At 48.0% G+C, this 21666-nt stretch overlaps 1 protein-coding gene across 50 annotated transcripts in view; it reads right to left on the minus strand.

The window, feature by feature from the left end:
- Window positions 1-21666, minus strand: part of LOC127584370 (calcium/calmodulin-dependent protein kinase type II subunit beta) — a 254845-nt gene that overhangs the window by 169455 nt on the left and 63724 nt on the right. For all 50 annotated transcript variants that reach the window (XM_052041093.1, XM_052041108.1, XM_052041096.1 and 47 more), the window contains exon 3: window positions 4681-4740. In XM_052041093.1, the coding sequence (XP_051897053.1) occupies window positions 4681-4740 (60 nt within the window). The remainder of the gene's footprint in view (window positions 1-4680; window positions 4741-21666) is intronic.

Genomic DNA, 21666 nt, shown 5'->3' on the forward strand with positions numbered 1-21666 from the left:
TGGAGCAGCCTAGACAAGCCAAAAGGTGCACACCACAGCCACAGAGCAAGGGGGTGGGGGGTGAATATTACGAATGATGGACCAGGTGCCTATGAAGCGGGCTGCTATATTCCAGATGGCCTTGAACTTCTTAAATGCTCTTACAGCTGCCCCCACAGAGGAGACTAACCATCACACTCCTTACTTCCCCGGGGGGCCTTGCAGATGGTGCAAAGGTTTGGAGGTAAGACACTCACTCCACGATATCCAACTGCTGTGGGATCCCTCGTCCTTGGTTCGCTGGCAGTACTTACATTGTGGTTACAAGTATCACTCCAAACCCAAGGACAACCTCTGGGCTGACAGCCCGCCCCAGTGCAGCAGAGCTGTCATCGTGGTGTCCAGCCAAGACAAGCCTGCTCCATCCTCCAGAGCTTCATCTGCAGGCTCCCACATCATCAGCTCTGCCTCACTGCCCACCCCAATCCATTCTACAGGACAGGGCACTGAGTACAGAAGTTGGGATGTTACGTTGCAATTGTACAAGACATTGGTGAGGCCGCATTTGGAATATTGTGTTCAGTTTTGGTCATCACCCTGCTATAAGAAAGATACCATTAAGCCAGAAAGATTGCAAAAAAATATTTTCAAGTGTATCACCAGAACTCGAGGAACTGAGTTATGCAGAGAGGTTGATCAGGCTAGGACTTTATTCACTGGAGTGTAGGAGAATGAGGGGGTGATCTTACAGAGGTGTCTAAAATCATGAGAGGCATAGATAGGGTGAATGCAGTCTTTTTCCCAGGGTTGGGGAATCAAGAACTAGAAGGCACAGGTTTAAAGTGAGAGAGGAGAGATTTATAGGAACCCGAGGGGCAACTTTTTCACCCAGAGGTCCATATACGGAACAAGCTGCCAGAGGAGGTGGTTGAGGCAGGTACATTAATAACAGTTAAAAGGTACTCGGACAGGTCCATGGATGGGAAAGGTTTAGAGAGATATGGGCCAAACACAGGCAAATAGGACAAACTTAGATTGGCATCTTGGTCGGCATGGACCAGTTGGGCCAAAGGGCCTGTTTCCGTGCTGTATGACTCTATGACAGGGTCAGATCCATGACCTCTTCTGTAATCCAAGCATGGCGCTCCCTCAGTTACGTCCAAGAATCACACACATCAGCTTCTCACCACGTGCTCAGCACACAGGGATCCTTCTGCCTGGCCCCAGTGCCCAGTTCATGTCAGCGGTCAACCTTCATTCCCCCCATAGTTCAAAAACAATATACTCTGACCAAAGTCAAGGCACTTTCTGTTGCAATTTACTGAGCAGATTTCATTGGGTACCCAGAATGAGGAGTCAGTCCAACCTGGCTCAGACAGAAGCTTTTGGCTTCAATTTGCCTTTGAACTTTGCTGAAGGACTGTTGAAAACCAAATTCTACCTACGTCAAAAAAAACTCATCATAGCTAAGACCTCATACTGTTTCTATTCCCAAGTCCTTTGAAGGTAGTCAACTCATATAGACAGCTGTAATTGTTGGCTACAAACCTACTCCTTTTGAACAAGAGTTCCTGGCCTGACAGTCCCAACACCTTTGAAGAACATGCTTTACTACAGAAGGACAAGTTAATAATGGCTGTTATCAGCCCAGCTCCTAAAGTTACACTGTAATGATTCATGACCGATATCATTACTGTCACTCATTTCCCTGCACAAGCACTCTATGCAGAAGCTATATATTCCCCTCATTGCAATTCATAACCATCCTGATTACTCTGCAAGATCTGCTGACCAAGATATAAAGTTTGATTATTAACCTGCAGCTCCCCAAGATATCTAACCTACATGCATCCGGTCCAATTAGACAGCTTTGCACTCCAAGGGAATGCCAATCTAATCATGATGCCCTGGGATAAGAGATTGCTGCCACAACTAACATCACTGGTAGGTCTGATTCCTCCAACTTAGTGAGACTGCGCTTGGAGTATCGTGTACAGTTTTGGTCAGAAAGACATTGTTAAACTGGAAAGAGTGCAGAGGAGATTTACGAAGTTGCTGCCAGGACTCGAGGGCCTGAGTTATAGGGAGAGGTTGGGTAGGCCTTGGAGTGTAGAAGATTGAGGGGTGACCTTATAGAGGTGTATAAGATCATGAGGGGCATAGATAGGGTGAACGCACACAGTCTTTTTCCCAGGGGAGAGGAACTAAAAACGGGTGTAGGTTTAAGGTTTAAAAGGGACACGAGGGGCAACTTCTTCACACAGAGGGTGGTGCATATATGGAACGAGCTACCAGAGGAAGTGATTGAGGCAGGTAGGTACAATAACAACATTTAAAAGGTTCTTGGATAGGTACATGCAGAGGAAGGGTTGAGAGGGATATGGGCCAAATGGGACTAGCTTGGTAGGCACCATGGTTGGCATGGATGAGTTGGGCCGAAGGGCCTGTTTCCATGCTATATTACTCTATGACTAACTCCTGCTCAAAACAATGCTTTGTCCCAGATCACTCCCAATTTACCAGCTGCATTAAGCTCTGTGTCTGTTCCTCACACTCTCCTCCCTCAGCCAAACTGAACTCCTTACTCATTCATTGTTCAGGATGTGTGCGTCACAGCCAAGGAGGCATTTATTGCCCATCCTTAATTGGCTCTGACAAGGCGGTGGTGAGCCACTGTCTTTTCAGAGTTTATATTTTCTTATGACAGTGGAAGAGATTATTTGGCCCATCAAGTCTATGCCAGCTCTCAGAGCAATCCCATTAATTCCATTCCCCCACTTAGTAACTGGTAACCAAAGCTCTCACATCCATCAACTCCCCACTATTCTCCTACCCCCCGCCTACACTAGGGGCAATTTACAATTTACTACCCATGAAGAAACCAGAGCACCTCAGGGAACCTCAGACAGTCACAGGGAGAACATGCAGACTTCACACAGACAGCAACCAAGGTCAGGATTGAAGTCAGTGATGCAAAGGGACTCCCTGATGGTGTTGTTGAGTAGGAACTCACAACCCTTCTACAGAAATGAACCAGTCCTTCAGAGTTGCCATTGTAAAAGATGGTAAAACCTCTGATATGAAGCAGCTGGATTCCAGCCCTCCCAGATTCTCTGAAATTGAGGACTGGCGTCCTGAGCACTACAGTGAACATCCAGGGAGAAAATCATGCAAGGGTTGTCCAAGCAAGCCTGGTGTCCGCAGCTGTCTATGCAGAACACCACTCTGGTTAACCAGAATTGGGACCAGTAGCTACTGGCCCATCACATGGAAACAAGAACAGCCTGCGATCTATCCAGTTCACTCCCTAGAATCCTTGCAGTTGTATGAATCAGCTCCAGTGGAGTTGTTCACTATTCACACAGTTTAAGCTCCCTCAGGGTACAATAGGTGTGAAGTGACAGGAGGACCAACCAGAGTTTAAATCCGACTGCACAGTTAGGGAAACTAAACTCGTGGATTAAACAAATCCAAACTTTCTTAAATCTGTTATTGGTGATGGTAACTACTGGATTGGTGTAAAAATCCACCCGGTTCACCAATGACTTTCAGGGGAAGGAATCTGGCTGAGAAGTGACCGCAGATCCAATGTGGTGGATTCTTAGCTTCTTTCTCAATTCCAGGCCAATTAGGGACGACCAGTAAATGCCTTGACAGTGATCGCCCCGCCCAGGAACAAATAACTAACAGAAGGGGGAAGCATTTAGAGGATCTTTATTCCAAATTGACCTGCTTCTCAGCTACTGGAACCAGGAACCAGAAGGGGCTTGTACAGCACTCAGCTCTAGGGGTTGTGCAGTTACTCTGCCGCTGTCAGAGAATTACTTATGTGTACAGGTAATGAGGCGTTACACCTATCATTGGTGCACCTAATAATGGGTTGCTGTAGCTTGTCAGTGGAATCTAATATCTACATTGTGATTAATTACCAGTGAGAATTTCAGCAAGTTAATATTGGTTACTGGTGAAATCCAAGCCCCTCTGTTCCTGACCTCCTACAGTTGTCTGCCTGGTTCAGGGAATTTCCCACAGAACATCTATTCATGTATCAAGAATTCTTAATGTAGGGCACCAGCAAGTGTAATAAGATATGCAGCATCACACAGTTAGACACCACGAACAGAACAGGAACACCCAACTCCAACTAACTGCGTCCAATTTTGCTCCTTGCTGACACTCATTTCACATCTCAAATCTCTCACGGCATAGAAAGAAGCCATTCAGCCCATCGAGTATGCCAGCTCTCAGAACAATCCTATCAGTCCAATTCCACCCCACCCTCCTCTCCGTGCTTCCCTGAAGCATATTCTTTCTCACAAACCCATCATCTCCTCTCCGGTTCTCCCTACACCCACCGACACCAGGGACAATTTACAGCGTTCAGTCGACTACTGACTGGGCCGCCTCTGCGAGGAAACTCAGGGAGAACATGCAAACTCTGCATAGGCAGCAGAGGCCAGGATCGAACCTGGATCCCTGGAACTGTGAGGCAGCAGCACTATCTGCCACGCTGACACTACCATGCAGAGATGCACGTTTTGCAGACAGCTGCAACTCTGCACGGTAACACTGGTTCAGCTCTATGGTGTTCTGTTCAGGAGGCAGCTCTGAGTTTTACACCTGAATAACCAGATGGACAGGGCAGAGTGGCCTTCAAGAGGCAACTGCTCTCCCACCCACAAGCAAATCGGTCGTACTCACCGATATTGGAGTGCTTCAGCAGCCGGCAGATTCGGGCTTCCCTCTCCAGCTTCTGGTGATCTGCAAGAAGACAAACAAATCAGTGAAAATGGCTGCAGAAGGCAGCGGGGCTTCCAAATCCTCACAGTGACACTAACACATTGTCCGTATATTGGGCTCATTTTAAGGTGCCCAGAGTAAAGCTGTGGAACCAGAAAGGAAAATCTGCAACACTACTAAACAGGGTAAAGTAGACACACAGGTTAGTACCTGGACAAGGAAACTGTTGACAACCTACACTGGGATTAAAAAGTACCTGAGCATTCTGATGGCTTGGACACCACTGTGTATTTTTAATTTTTTTTTCTTTTTTGTTCCATCAAAATCCCACTCGGGGAGAGGAAGTGTGGAGTATGTGAAGGGGGAGATACTTTTTTTTAAACGTTTACACAATTAAACGTCGGGAATTTGCAGACAACCCGCTCCTCCTCTATACTTCCACCCCAGAGTGAAAAATGCTTCCAACAAGGACCGCAGACGGCATTGCCAGCAACCTTCTTTGGAGAAGTTTACTGAGCAGCATGGAGTTAGCAGGTGGAACCCACAGGAGCCCTGCATTCATGTTATTTGCACTGCTGTTGGCTCCGTTCCCTCTGTAACCCCAGGAAACTGTGGCTTCCTGCAAGCTTTATCCCGCATGCTCATTTGTGCACATTGATTTGTTTGCATGCATTTATGTGCATGTGCAACCATATGTATGTGTGTGCAAATGAGTGCATATATGTGCATGTATGCACACACACATGAACATGCATACACATGAGCATGTACACATGTTGCCACCCAAATGCATAGAAGCAGATACAGGTGTACAGGCACATATCTGCTTCTATGCATTTGGGTGGCAACATGTATACATGAACATGTGTGTGTGTGCACGCACGCGTGGACATTGGTTCATTCACCTGGGTGATGGTGCTGCATTGTGGTTGAAGCTGTGAGACACTCTATGGGCTTGGAGGGAAGTGATGCAGGGCTGCCCACAAAACCAGCTGAAACGTAGAGCCATTTTACCTTCCCCGAGCACCACAGTACCGGCAGCCAGAGCACTGTGGCTACTTGCCAGCTTACTGGCTGGCCCACATCTGCCTAGCCAGACAGCCAAGAGCAAGAAATACGTACTTTAAAAAAAACCCAAATGTGCACAGAGTGAAGTAACATTACATCCCAAAGGCAAGGGAAATATTTCAACATATGCCTCACATTTCAGGACAATGAAATTAAGAAAAAGGTTTCCCCCGAGTGATTAAAATAACATTTCCTCTCAAGTGAAGGGGCTTCTGAGTGAGAAGGAAGGTAACCAGGATCAAAAAGTCAAAAACTAGTGTATACTAGTAACTAGGATAGAAATGGCTTTGACATCAACTAACTGTGAACAATGCAGACCCTGAGACCAGATCGCAGGCTGGGTACAGAGGACACAGTATGCACATCCCTACAGTGGACAGATCTCAATGCACAAACACCACACACTTGTGAAGTTTGTGGTCGATAAATTGCAAAGCAATGAAGCAGCAAGAACAGCTCTGCAACAGGATGGAAAGAACATGCAGTCATCTGGCTCCATGTCTTTTTCTTAGGCAGTTCCTCAGGATCGAAGGTGACTTGCTTCTGATCCACTTCTGTGGGCTCTGAGGAGGCTGATACGGCCAATGTAGGAACTGCAGGTTCTTCCACAGATGTGACAGGAGGGTAACTAGTGAGGCAATGTACTCCTTCTGCCATTTACGCTGGGCTCCTGTGTGTTCCAATGCATGGCTTCAATACCATCCTGAATGGTCCTTCTCCACTAGAGTGCTCATGGACCAGAGATTCCAAGGAGTCAGTGGGGATATTGGACTTTTCCCCAAGGAGGCTTTGAGCACACCTTGATTATTTTCCTCTGTCCAACTGGTAATCTCTTCCCAGAACAGATCTGTTGGACTTGCTAACCAGCAACGGCCGAAGGTGGGTGGGAGGAAAGGTTAGTTTGGGTTTTGCTTTGTTTACAGTCACTGTAGGGCACAGAATCTCCTGCAGTTTCAGCTCACGTTGGAATTTGTGCATAATTTGGGCTCACACTCCAGCACAGTACTGAGGGAATACTGCATTGTCAGAGGTGCCAACTTTCAGATCAGGTGTTAGATCGAGACCCTGTGTGAGGAACAGCTGTTAGGCTGGAGAAGATTACTGAGGGACCCAGCCTTGACCACATAATGTATCTCACGCTGCACTGAGGGAGTGCTGCAATGTTGGAGGTTCTGTCTTTCTGGTGAGATGTTAGACAGGTGCCCGGCCAAGAGATCCATTGGAAAGAACTGTCCAAGTCATTCTCTTAAATATATCTTAAAAACAATGCCTTTAACCAACTTCAATAATGCAGTTTGACTGCTTACAGGGGACCCCCAGGTTATGAACCTGACTTACGGACACCCCTACATACAAATGAGCTCCCATAATATTACTAAATTCAGAAGTCCAATGTACGTTGAAAGATTCAGTCCAATGGATGGCAGAATGGCAGAACGAGTTTCTCTCTCTCTTTTTCTCTCTTCACTTTTAGTAATTGTTCTTTCTTATCAGTCTGGTGTGTTTTTTGATGCCATTCATTACAGTATTGCAGAGCTACAGATACCATGGAGTGATTTTTGTGGACAAAATCGACTTAAAGACATCTATAAAAACAGAACCCGTTCACGGCCGAGGGACAGCCTGTATCCCCATCACCCGTGTCTGTGGGATCTTGCTGTGTACTGATTAGCTGCTGGTTTTACCCAAGTCACAACTGCAAGAGTAATTTATAGGCTGTGAAAAGATCCCTTTGAGGTGGAGCTCTTCCTTTAATATCACTTCAGATTTTTCCTTTGATTTCTGATGTGTATTTTCTTACATGCCTGACTTTGAGCAAAGTCTCAAAGTCACCAGAAAGTACAACGAGAAAACTTTTCAGATATCTGAAGGTGTCTGTGGAGGGCCAGGACTTATTTTAAGTGCCGGATTCGACACTGCACCACAATCTATTCTGCAGCAAATGTTGTTTTAGATGCAGATTCCTTCTCCATTAAATATTCAAAGCTTCCCCTGGCCCTGTGGGCATACGTCACTGCAGCTCAGGGTGATTGGAAGTCAAACCATCTCAAATCTCCCTGCTGCATTCCTTTTAAAAGGACTCAAAGGATTTTAAAAATAAGCACTACAATGGCATCATGTGTCCATCTTTTCAGGGAACTGCGTGCCTGTGGTTGAGAGTGATCAGCTAGTTATGCCAGCCAGGATAGTTGACCTCTCAACTTCATGCTAGCATACTCCAAGAACCACAATAGCCCGACGAATCCCGCATTCAAGCTTCCCAAGGGACTTTATTCCAGCCTCTACCCTCCACTCTACTTGAGCAAGCAAGACACCCAGGTTCTTACTGGTGGACTCCAACCTCATGCATACACAGTGGAACCTTTCACAGCTGACCTTGTCCTATAATGACACAGGAGACCATTTAGCCCATCTGGCCTGTGCCATTTCCTGGGAGAACAATCCCAGGGACTGGGATTTTTCTTACCCCTACAGCTCACACATCTTTGATTCTTGTTACTATTAAACCAGAGAACCCAGATGAATCTGATGGAGAGAGGATGCAGGTAGCATCCGTGGTCAGGACTGAACCCGCACCCCTGGAGCTGTGAGGCAACAGCACTAACCGCTACACCACCGTACAGCCCAAAGCTTCATTAACAGCAGGATGCAGAGTGAAATCCCAATCCATTTATGATGACAAAGTAGAAGGGAGAAAAGTATCAATGACCAAGCTGATGGAGTTAAATAAAAGGGGCAGCAATTTACATGGACTATTAACACCAGCACAGAGCAGCTGGGAAGAGCAGCCAGCTCCCATGTAACCCTAACCCTCCCTCAGGGCAGAGTGTGCAGAGATGTTAAACCACACTTCGGAGACTTGTGTGACCATTAACTTGGCACTCAAGTCAGTAGAGAGGCAGATTCCCCAAGTGTCCACTTGCACTTGATTCAGCCCTTGAAAGGAGAAGACAACTAAATTCACCATTGAATGCATCATCCATTCTTCAATTTTCGTCACATAACAAAGTACTGCTGGGTCTTTTATAATTTAAACTTTGCTTAAGGTTAATGCAATTTCCTACCTTCCAGGACAAGAATAGCACATAATGAAATGTGCTTTCTCAAAGCTAGATGTGCGTGATGTCATCCAGACTCGAGATTAATCCCTTTATTATCAATTACTCTTTTTCAAACAAAATTGTAATCAAATTTTATGTCCCTTCTGTGCTCTGCACTGCCAAATGCTGCCAATCAGAAGTTCTCGGCTTATTGTGGGACTAATCAAATAAAATTAAATGAAGAATAAAATCCACCACTGAGCAGATCAGATTATTTTTATAATTCATATTTGACCAGCTAACCACCACTGTCCATGTAGCAACTGATCAAAGGGAACGGGGTAAAAGAGTGCCAGCAACAAACACAATGCTGGAGGAACTCAGTGGGTCGGGCAGCACCTATAGAGGGAAATGGACAGTCGACGTTTTGGGTCGAGACCCTTCATCTGGACTGAAAGGTAGAGGGGAGATCGCCAGTGTAAGGAGGTGAGGGGGAAGGGGTGGAGCAAGAGCCGGCAGGTGATAGGTGGATCCAGGTGAGGAGGGGCGAGGGGCAGATGGGGGAGGGGGAGAGTGGAAATGGCGACAGAGGCCGGGAGGCGATAGGTGGAGGTGACAAAGGCCGCAGATGGTGGAGTCTGATAGGAGAGGAAGGTGGAGCGTGGAACCAATTGGCGAGGTGGGGAGGGCAGAGGGGACCCGGTGTGAGGAGTGTGTGGGCAATGGGCAGATGGGGTGGGCGGAGGAGGGGAAAGGAACAGGGTGATGGGGGCTGGGGTGGGTGTAGGGGGAAGTAGGTAGATCAGGAGGAGAGAGAAAAAAGGGACAAGAGGGGGAGCAGTTTACCTGAAATTGGAGAATTCAATGTTCATGTAAAAGAATCCCAAACTCTTTGCTGAGGTCAATCTCTCACTGAGCAGCCGGGAGAGTTCCGATGGGATGCCTTTTCCCCAACTTTTCCCAATGGTCCCATAAGGTTGGCTTTGGGGCCTGTTTTCCAGGTACGGCTGCAGCGGGTGGGGAAGGGGCTCAGGAAGGAACAAAATCAATTCTCATTTTCATTCATAACCCGTGGAGTGGAGATGAGGGACCTCCTGTTTGGAGACAGTTTTTGACACATTTCACTTGACAAGCAGCTTGAATTAAAACCTACAGTCACAGGCGGACATAAAAATTCAGCACTGACGCCCTCAGCTCTTCGGGCAACCCTTGTACAGTGGTATCAGCAACGGGCTGACACGATGAAGCAGCAGGTAGTGCTGCTGCCTCACAGCTCCAGAGACCCAGGTTCAATCCTGACCTCAGGTGCTGTCTGTGTGGACTTTGCACGTTCTCCCTGTGACTGCACAGGTTTCCTCCCACATCCCAACAACATGTGGGTTGGTCGGTTAATTGGCCACAGTATGACAGTGGGAATACTGAAGTGGTACAAGGAGTTGGGTGGAAAGCACTTGGAACTTGCCGTCAGGCCTTTGTCTGATAACGTAAGATATAGGAGCAGAATTAGGCCATTCAGCCCTTATAGTCTGCACCACCTTGGCTGATTTTTTTTCAACCCCATTCTCTCACCTTCTCCCTGTAACCCTTAACCCCCTTACTGATCAAGAACCTATCAATCTCTGCCTTAAATACACCCAATGACTTGACCTCCACAGCCCTCTGTGGCAATGAATTCCACAGATTCACCACCCACTGGCTGAAGAAATTCCTCCTCATCTCAGCTCTAAAGTGACGTCCCTTTATTCTGAGGCTGTGCCCTCAGATCCTAGACTCTCCTACTCATGGAAAAATCCTCTCCACATCCACTCTATCCTGGCCTTTCAGTAATGGGTAGGTTTCAATGACATCCCCCCCTCCCCCTTGTCCTTATGAACTCCATCGAGCACAGGCCCAGAGACATCAAAGGCTCCTCATATGTTAACTCTTTCATTCCCGGGATCGTTCCTGTGAACCTCCTCTGGGGCCTCTCCAGGGCCAGCACATTTTTCCCTAGATACGGGGCCCAAACATCGGATCCCTCCTGTCTCACTGCCTCATTGGGGGAACAACTAGGTTTCTGCAGCAGAGTAACTGGAGGCACCAAGACATGGTGCTGCAGGAGATACCACGAGGCAGAGGCAGACAGGAGCAGTGATCACCAGCCAGCTACATCCATCCATAGCATTCGGCAGCCTGAAGCAGTGACTCAGACGTTGGAAGTTAGCCTCTGAACAATTCCCTCTTGCTTTCAACTGTCATTTTCTATGAGTGTTTTTTCCAGAATGTGTTAGTCAGAACTATTTTTACACTTCCTGTGAGTCAGTGGTACGGCAACATCGGGGGAAGTGGGGGAGGAGGAGAGAGAGGAGGTAGTCATCAAACATCACAGGAACAGCTACCAAAAGAAATAATGGCTGGAGCTGGGGCAGCTTCCCCCCGAGCCCACCTGGGGACAGGTGGGTGTGGGAGTGGTCCATCAGCAAGGGTGCACCCAGTGCCCTCCTAAAGTGAGGTCAGGGTGTGGAGCTGAGACTTGGTACCTGGGAGCTCCCACACACACCAAGGTGCAGCCCCGATCATAGGACGGTTACCATGGCACCGCTGGATCCACGTGCACGATGACTCCAGTCAGGAAAATCAACGGGCACCATTTCAACTGGAAGGCTCGGCCCAGAGACATGACTCTCAGCATGAGCAGACACCCGTGTTGTCAATCACTGCAATGAGAATGCCAGACAGAATTTCAATGTGAGCAGAATTTCATTAACCTTTACAGACTGATTACGTGCCTACCAACAGCAATGCACAAAATCCTTTCCAACATCCAAAAACTCCCACCAGTCCTGAAGAAAGTGGAAAACTATTCAGTCTCAAATAGTGGTTGTTCTGTAAGTGACTGGCCCTTCCTTCAACGAGGTTAGATTATTGAAGCATTTCTTTCCCATTTGCATTGACGTCAAGAGCAAGGGGTTCAGAGGCTGCCGCAGGGTCTCTTACCCCCTGATCTGTGACTCAGCCAGAGGGACCGGGTGTTGTTGGAGAAATGCCGCTGCTCAGCTCTGTTCCTCCCTCTGCCTTTCAGAACAAACCACTTCACCCCTCTGCAGGAGTGCTTCAGGAAATGTCCCTCCCTTATGTACTCGCGTGCTCAGCTTCATTTTGTGAGCGATCGTTTTCCTCACGTACAGATATAAGAATAAGGAAACAGCAAGGACCCAGCTGACAGTCTTTAAACCACACTGGAGCAGGCACCCGACAGTACAATTTACAAGCCATGCGTTTGGCGTTGGGAGAGACAGGCCTCCCTCGTGATTTTGTAATGGGGCTTCTGACCAAGCCCTTCACACCTGAAACCACGTCTCCAGACTGGATGGATAGTTCTTTCCAGTTCAGACCATCCAATGATTCACAGAAGATCAACGTAACATCAGCACAACCTCTTCTCGTGTGGAGAGCAACAATGCCTCAAATCCTGACCGATGATGGAAGGTGCTTGTCCAGATGCTTTCTTACAAACATAAGAAACAAGAGCAGGAGGAGACCATTCAGTACAATCAAGAGCGATCACAGAGTCACAGAGCTATACAGCACAGAAACAGGCCCTTTGGTCCAATTCATCCATGCTGACCAAGGTGCCTATTGATGCTAATCCCAATTGCCTGCATTTGGTCCATATCCCTCTAAACCTTTCCTATCCGTTTTCCTGTCTAAATGTCTTTTAAATGTGCCCATCTCTACCACTTCCACTGGCAGCTTGCTCTATAACTCACCACCCTCTGTGTGGAAAACTTCCGCCTCAGGTTCCTTTTAAATCTTTCCCCTCTCGCCTTAAACCTATGCCTTCTAGTATTAGACTCCCCTGCCATGGGAAAAAAAACTGTGACTATCTACCCTATTTGTGCTCCTCATGAGTTTATAAACACCCATAAAGGTCACCCCTCAGCCTCCTTCACTCCAGGGAAAACAGTCCCAAACCCTCCAGGCCCAGCAACAGCTTTATGCATCTTTCTGCACCCTCTCTGGCTTAATCACATCCTTCCAATCGCCTGCGATCCTGTGTTGGCCACCTTGCTCCCCAATCCATACACCCCCAAGTTCCATTGGTTCAAAATAAGGTGGGCTGAAGGGCCTGTATTGTTCTATGGTCTATGGTTAAATTTTTGCACCACAATGAGCCTTGAATATACCCAACCACTGAATGCCTACAACCTTCTGGGCATTAAACTCCAAAGGTTTACAACCCAAGTGAACAAGTCTCTCCTTATCTCAGTCCTGAGTGCCTCAGATTCTAGACTCTCCAGCTAGAAGAAACAGACTTTTGACAATGGAATCCTCTACATCTCTGTGACACTGGGAAAGGTACGTGTGCATGGTAGTGTAGCAGTGACCCGGGTTCAATTCCGGCCGCTGTCTGTAAGGAGTTTGTACATTCTCCCCGTGTCTGTGTGGGTTTCCTCCGGGTGCTCCGGTTTCCTCCCACATTCCAAAGATGTACAGGTTAGGAAGTTGTGGGCGTGCTATGTTGGTGAACCAGAAGCGTGGCGACACTTGTGGGCTGCCCCCAGAACACTACGCAAAAAGATGCATTTCACTGTGTGTTTCGATATACACGTGACTAATAAAGACATCTTATCTTATCTGTGACACTGGATAGAGTGTACACCTACATCCGTGACACTAGGAAAGGTGCACATCTCCACCTCTGTGACACTGGGAAGGGTGCATTTCTTGCCCATTCCAGGGGCTAGTGGTGTAGCTGCTGAGGCATCTCCTTCATGAGCTGCACGAGGCACCTTAATGCCACACACTGCCCCAAAGAGAGAAAGCACACTCACCAGATCCATGTGCAAACTTCTCTCTCTCAACCCTGCCACAAATGAGAACACAAGAAAATGGGTATCCGTGGGGGCCATGGCCTCTCAGTCCATCCTCCTCCTGCCCTTCTGGCCAAGGATTGATTGGGGGGGGGGATGTGAAGCAGGACTCCAGGATTATTCTTGCATAAAACCAGCACAAACTCGATGGGCCAACTGGCCTCCTTCCATTGTGTCACCTTTCTTCTCATGTGAAGCGAGCATGGCGTGCTCTCTCAATCTATGGTTCTAAGGTATGGGTAGAGAAGTCGCAAAGGGGAAGGAACGTCAGAAGGAAAATAAGAGCTTGTCTTAACCTCAAGGTTCCCCCTTTCCCCCCCAAAGTGAATGCAGCTCACGTAGCCCAGCGTTCCTCTGGGTTCACCCTTCCCTCCTCTCATAGAAAACATAGAAAACCTACAGCACAATTCAGGCCCTTCGGTCCACAAAGCTGTGCCGAACATGTCCCTACCCTAGAAATTACTAGGCTTACCTATAGACCTCTATTTTTCTCAGCTTCATGTACCTATCCAAAAGTCTCTTAAAAGACCCTATCATATCCGCCGCCTCCACCACTGTTACCGGCAGCCCATTCCACGCACTCACCACTCTCTGAGTAAAAAACTTACCCCTGACATCTCCTCTATATCTACTCCCCAGCACCTTAAACCTATATCCTCTTGTGGCCACCACTTCAGCCCTGGGGAAAAGCCTCTGACTATCTACCCGGTCAATGCCTCTCATCATCTTATATACCTCTGTCAGGTCCCCCCTCATCCTCCGTCGCTCCAAGGAGAAAAGGCCGAGTTCTCTCACCCAACATCAGTTGCTGCTCTGTCAGGTATCCATGCCTGACCTATGGAATTCCTTGCTTAAACCTTGTTGCACTGTGAGAGTGAGCGAGATGCACCATTCCCCATCCCCCCCCCCAGCAGACATCACCCATGCAGACAAGGTGAGTGGTTGCAAGGAACCATTTCCCTGATTCCCTCTTGGAAAGGGAATCGGCTTGACCCTTCATATCTGAAACCGGGAACCAAGACACCACAATATCAGGCTCACAACTTTCAGCCGAGCCGAGGGAGGTGAAAGGAGCTGACAATGGGTGGGAGCTTCTTTACTGAGCTACAGCCTGACTGATGGGGCATTGCAAACTCATGCATTTGATAGTGGGTGATTTCTGAACCCAGACCTGCCAATTATTTGCTTAAAGGATGAAAAGTGACAACCACGGGTAGAAGATGGCTCTGAAATCTATTTTTAAAGACATACACAAAATGAAGCTTAAGAAACCAGCTTCTTCCCTGTTCAGCTGAAAAAAATCACTGACGCAGGCTGGTAACTTCTGTTCTAAAGTTCAGCATCTAATTAAAACTGCTGGAATTGTTCCTTCCACCCGCTGACATCTGATCGCTGTACTTGTTCTTTGCAGAAGTGGAGTGTGTGTTGAGGTTAACAGGGTGACAGTGGGGAGGTCAACTCTCATTGTGTCATTCTGCTGCCTCCTTGAGACCACACGAGACAGAACCCACTCTAAGACCAATCCCACAGGCCAGTTCTCAGTCCACAGCCCTGCTACAAATGTTTATCCACCCTCTCATTCAGAGTTCACTCCCTGTCTCAACCACTCCGTGGCCAACTTCTACTCACTGACATGAGCAAAAGGCTGAGGTGATTAGCATGGAAGGAATATAAACATGTCTCAGTCACAAGGACAAGACAGTCAGGTTTCCACTCCAGGCCCAGCTCCAGCTTCGGAGAGGAGATACGTTCAGGAGAGAATCCTCCGTCACCGTGTCCTCTACCCCCATGACTGGTCTAACCCTCTGTCAGCTGATCCACCCGAGTCCCACAGCCCCAGTCAGAGGGGTACTGCGAAGCAGGAACCCTAGAAAATAGGAGCAGGCCATTTGGCCCTTTGGTTTTTGGTTTGTTATTGGTTTATTATTGTCACATGTACTGAGGTACAGTGAAAAACTTGTCTTGAATACCAATCATACAGGTCAATTCATTACACAGTGCAGATACATTGAGTTAGTACAGAGTGCATTGAGGTAGTACAGGTAAAAACAATAACAGTGCAGAGTAAAGTGTCACAGCTACAGGGAAGTGCATTGCAGGTAGACAATAAGGTGCAAGGTCTCAACAAGGTAGATTGTGAGGTCAAGAGTCCATCTCATCGTGTAGGGGAACCGTTCAATAGTCTTATCACCATGGGACAGAAGCTGTCCTTGAGCCTGGTGGTACGTGCTCTCAGGCTCCTGGCTCTTCTGCCTGATGGGAGAAGGGAGAAGAGGGAATGACCCAGGTGGATGGTGTCTTTGATTATGCTGGCTGCTTCACCAAGGCAGCGAGAGGTACACAGAGTCAATGGAGGGGAGGCTGGTTTCTGTGACATGCTGGGCTGTGTCCACAACTCTCTGCAGTTTCTTGCGGTCCTGGGCAGAGCAGTTGCCATACCAAAATGTGATGCATCCAGATAGGATGCTTCCTATGGTGCATCAATAAAAATTGCTGAGTGTCAAAGGGACACACCAAATTTCTTTAGCCTCCTGAGGAAGTAGAGGCAATGGTGAGCTTTCTTGGCTGTGGTGTCTACGTGGTTGGTCCAGGACAGGTTATTGGTGATGCTCGCTCCTAGGAACTCAACCCTCTCGACCTCAGCACCGTTGATATAGACAGGTGCACGTACACTGCCTCCTTTCCTGAAGGCAATGACCAGCTCTTTTGTTTTGCTGACATTGAGGGAAAGGTTGTTGTCATGACACCAAGCTCTCTATCTCCCTCCTGTACTCCGACTTATCGTTATTTGAGATACGGCCTACTACGTTGGTATCGTCTGCAAACTTGTAGATGGAGTTAGAGCAGAATCTGGCCATGCAGTCATGAGTATATAGGGAGTAAAGGGCTGAGGACACAGCCTTATGGAGCACCATTGTTGAGAAAAATCGTGCTGGAGGTATTGCTACCTATCCTCACTGACTGTGGTCTGTTGGTCAGAAAGTCAAGGATCCAGTTACAGAGGGAGGTGTTGAGTCCCAGGTCTCAGAGCTTGGTGATGAGTTGGCTTGGAATTATAGGACTGAAGGTGGAATTTGAGGCTGCTCTGCCCTTCTACATAATCATGGCTGATTCTGTTCTTGAACCAACCTGCACAACCCTAACCATTACCTCAGTACAGCAACACAATGACCACTTTGCACTACAATGGGCTTTTTTTTTGTTCTAATTGTGTTGTTTCTGGTAAAAAATTGTGCATAATTTATGTTTTTCTTGTGAATCCTGCTTATATGATGCTATGTGCCTGTGATGCTGCTGCAAGTAAGTTTTGCATTGCACCTGTGCACACATGGACTTGTGCATGTGGCAATAAACTCCACTTTGACTTTGAGCTCAATGCCAAGCTTCTGCTCTCTCCCCACACCCCTTCATGCCCTGGATCCCACTTCGTTCTGCTATTTTGTTCTCCACATCAGAGGAAGACTGGTGGAGGGTGCACTGACCATCAGTCCTCTGAGACCGTTGATCCCCATTAGCATCAAGAGTCAAGCACATCACTTTCTCCTTCCTCCTCAGTCCCTTGGGATGAGGGATTACTTACCTCCTCTCCAGCATGCTGGCGAGTGGAAGATGTCTGTGCACGATTTCTCCTAACGTGGGGTGGCTATTGTACACCAGCTACCACACAGTCTGCAAGGACCTAGTCCAATATGAAGGAGATCTGGGATGGCTCTGCTGCGCTGATCTTACACCGGTGTGCACATTCACACAGGGGTCACCGTTTAAAAATTGGGGAGCACCTATACAAGACAGACATGAGGAAAATTTTTGTTTCCTCTGAGGGTGAGTCTTTGGAACTCTCTTCCTCAATCTTTGAACATTTCTAAGGCAGTGATAGATAGATTCTTGATAAGCAAATGAATAAAAGGTAACCGCAAGTAGACAGGAATGTGGAGACACAAGAGATTGCAAACGCTGCAATCTGGAGCTACAAGCAATCTGCTGGAGGAACTCAGCGGGTCGAGCAGCATCTGTGTGGGGGAAAGGAATTGTCCGGCTGCAGGGCTTCTGCCTGAAATGTTGACAATTCCTCCTCCCTCCGTAGATGCTGCTCGACCCGCTGTTTCTCCAGCAGTATGTTGCGACTGTAATGTGTTCAGGTTACAATTGCGGGGCAGTTGAGGGGCCAAATGGCCTACCACTGCCCATAATCTGGGAACTCCTCCCAAGCAGGGTTGCACACATTCCTATAACACAGGTGTCTGAGGTTAAGTAAGAGACAAACTTCCAGCCACAACGATTTTTCAGTCAAGTCGTGTAGAGCAGAGGTACGAGGCTGGCTGGATCAGTTATCAGTGGGCACCTTTACCTCCCTCTGGAAGGCTAGTGAATCAATTGGGTTTTCGTAACAAACTCAACAGCAGATTTCTTCCTGGAGAAGCCTGATGAATGTCCGAACTCATCAACAACTTCCCATTGTGGTGTTGGAACTGGACCTCTGCATTGTTAGTCTGCAACATACAAACCAGGCTCCACTCTCCAAAGTCGAGTTTATTGTCATCTGCACAAGTACATGTGTGCATAGGTGCAATGAAAAACTTACTTGCAACAGCATCACAGGCACATAGCATCAGATATACAAAATTCACAAGAAAAATATAAATGAACAACATAAATTATACAAAATTATACAAGAACACAATCTGAACAAAATAAAAAATGTCCATTGTAGTCATAGTGTTGCTATGCTGAGGTAGTGATTAGGATTGCGCCAGTTGGTTCAAAAACCGGATATCTGAAGGGAAGTAGCTGTTCTTGAACCTGGTGGTGTAGGACTTCAGGCCTCTGTACCTCCTGCCCGATGGTAACTGCGAGAACATGGCTTGGCCTGGATGGTGGGGACCTTTGGTGAAGGATGTTGCCTTCTTGAGGCAGCACCTTATTGTAGATATGACCGATGGTGGGGAGGGATGTCCCCGTGATGTATTGGGCAGAGTCCACTACTCTCTGCAGCTTACATTCCGGTGCATTTGAATTGCCGTACCAGACCGCGATGCAACCAGTCAGGATACTTTCAGCAGTAGCAGCAAAACCGTACACATTAGTCCGTGAAAGAGAAGACTGATCTCTTCAATACAAAGCTCTTGCAAAGGTATGGTCTACCCGTGGCAACAGATCTCTGCCAGAGGCTGCCTACAGAAGCCACCAAGGGCAAATGGGACAATTAGACACCACACCAGAGTGAGACTGATAGATTGAGTTCCTCCTGTTCACTGTCTCCTGTTTCTCAGGCTGCCAGTTTCTGGGGATTCCAGGAATTGATTCCCACTGAATTTTACTGCACCTTCAGAATTATCAATGTGCTACCCCAACCATCATGGTGGCAGTCCAACAAACAAGGCCACACAGGAGCCTATGCCAGCCCTTTGCTATAACAACCCACCACTAATTCTCCTGACCCGTTCCCTGGCCACAACCCTGCTTCAGATAATTAAAAGCTTGTTGCTACCCCAACCTCCATGCCAACACTTTCCACTCACTATACAAGGATCAGCACAGGGAAAATAAATAAATAAACCGCACCGTTGAGGGACAAGAGGTGGAGACTAATTGGGTCCAATAATAACAGAAAATGCTGGAAATACTCAGCAGGTCAGGCAGCATCTGTAGAGAGGGAAACCGAGTTAATGTTTCAGGTTGATGATCTTTGATCGATGACCTTTCATCAGAATGTCATTGGCCTGAAATGTTAGCAACGGGCAAGGTGCTGGAGGAACTCAGCAGGTCAGTCAGCATCTGTGGAGGGAAATGGACAGCTGACGCTTCGGGTCAAGACCTTTCATCTGGACTAAAAGAGGGGAGATGGCCAGAAATAAAAAGGTGGAGGGAAGGGGTAGAGCCAGAGCTAGCGAGCGAGAGGTGGACCCAGGTGAGGAGGGGGTGATAGGCAGGTGGAGGAGGGGAGACACGAGCTGGGAGGTGACAGGTGGAGATGACAAAGGGCTGAAGGTGATGGGCCTGAAATGTTAACTTTTCCTTTCCCCACAGATGCTGCCTGACTTGCTGAGCAGTTCCAGCACCTTCTGCTTTTACACTCGTATCTGCAGGGGATTATATGGGTTGTTAGGTCAAAGGGCTAGAACAGCCGTGACAGGCTGAATGGTCCCACTGTGAATGGAAAATGTCAATGGTGCATAGATAAGGAAGGATGAACTCAGCATAAATATCGGCATTGATCAGTTGGGCCAAATGGCCTGTTGTACAAATGATGCGATTTCCCAAAACACGGCACACAGATCTTTCTCCTAAACTCCCCACTCCCTCTGAATGGGGTTAACTAAACAATCCCTAGTCACCATTCAACATACCCCTGCCAATTCTATCCAGAGAGCCCCTCGCCTACAGCTACAGGGACAAGGCACAATGACGAGCTCCTGTGGAAGGAGGGCGCCCACCTCTACAGTTTGGGGAAGGGGGGAGAGAAGAAATTGGGGGGAGGGAACATGAAGGTGGGTGAATAAAGAACAGGCAGAACTGTGCTGGTGCCCTGGTGCTGACCGGGTCCTGATACCCACAGAAGGGCAGACGGAGGGACCCCCAGGCTGGTGGTCTCACATACACCGGTGTCCCAATTGTGCTCAGTTCCACCTTACTTGGTTTTAAGTCAGCCCTGCACTGACATGGTGGTTGTCGGCTGGGTGGATCCTGACAGGAACTAGCATCACAGCCGGGCACCAAGCCTGAATTAGCCCTGGTTACCAGCGCTGTGCGAGATACCAAGCTAAAGCCTGCCCTTAGCTGCAAGAAAAGAGTTTTCTCCCAGTGATAATCCCATTAAAATAAACACTTGGCGCTTCCCCTGACTGCAGACTAAAAATAATTCAGCAGTATCCAGGTTGCAGACACTTGTACTGTGCAATAAGACTAACTGGCACCTTGCGCTCACTCTGAAGACAAGACCATCTGAAATAGCAAACATCCGCAGGCTGCGTGTGTCTAAGTGTTGTACGAAGGTGCTGTGCCCATATCAGCAACAGCATGCCCACGCAAAGCAGTCCATCGGAACCTTCCCCGGCAGGCACTTAAAGAAGGAATATACAAATAAGGGATAAAATCTGTATCGCGAGAAACTGCAAATGGTTTGAGTGCACCGGCCTTAACAGTCAGATCACGTCCTCTGATGTGCTCTGTGAGTTGTCCTTCTCTCCTGGGTGGAGGGGTTGTGGAGAGCTAAACCCACCCCAGAGAGCTGAGCACAAACTGGAGGTCAGCTCTCTGGGGCAGGTAACTGAGGCTGACATCTTGCAAATGCTGAGGGGTGCTGCACGCCAGCAGAGTGAGTGAGGAAGGGGTGCTTGGGATCTTGCTCCTCCTCAATGCTGCTCAGTACTTCCTGCCAGAAAATCCAGACCAGAGGGGCCCCACATTGGGTTGTGATGCCTTCCAAGACTGACTTATAGAGTCACAGAGTCATACAGCACAGAAACAGGCCCTTCGGCCCAACTCAACCATGCTGACTAAGTTGCCTACTTGAGCTAGTCCCATTTGCTTGCATTTGGCCCGTATCCCTCCAAACCTTTTTTATCCATGTCTAAATTCCTCTTAAACACTGCAATTGTCCCTGCCTCTACCACTTCTTCAGGCAGCTTGTTCCATATCCCCACCACCCTCTGTGTGAAAAACATCCCCTTCAGATCCCCTTTAAATGTTTCCCCTCTCACCTTAAACCTGCGCCCTCTAGTTTTACACTCCCCTACCTTAGGAAACAGACTGTGACCGTTCACCTTATCCATGCCCCTCATATATAACCTTTATACGGTCACCCCTCAGCCTCCTACGCTCCAGGGAAAACAATCCCAGCCTGTCCAGTCTCTCCTCCAGTCCCAGTTACATCCTTGTGAATCTTTCCCTGCACCCTTTCCAGCTTAATCACATCCTTCCTATAGCTCAGCGACCAGAACTGCACACAATACTCCAAGTGTGGTCCCACCAAAGCCTTGTACAGC

Source organism: Pristis pectinata, chromosome 29 (assembly GCF_009764475.1).
Source record: "Pristis pectinata isolate sPriPec2 chromosome 29, sPriPec2.1.pri, whole genome shotgun sequence".
In the NCBI taxonomy this organism is placed as follows: domain Eukaryota; kingdom Metazoa; phylum Chordata; class Chondrichthyes; order Rhinopristiformes; family Pristidae; genus Pristis; species Pristis pectinata.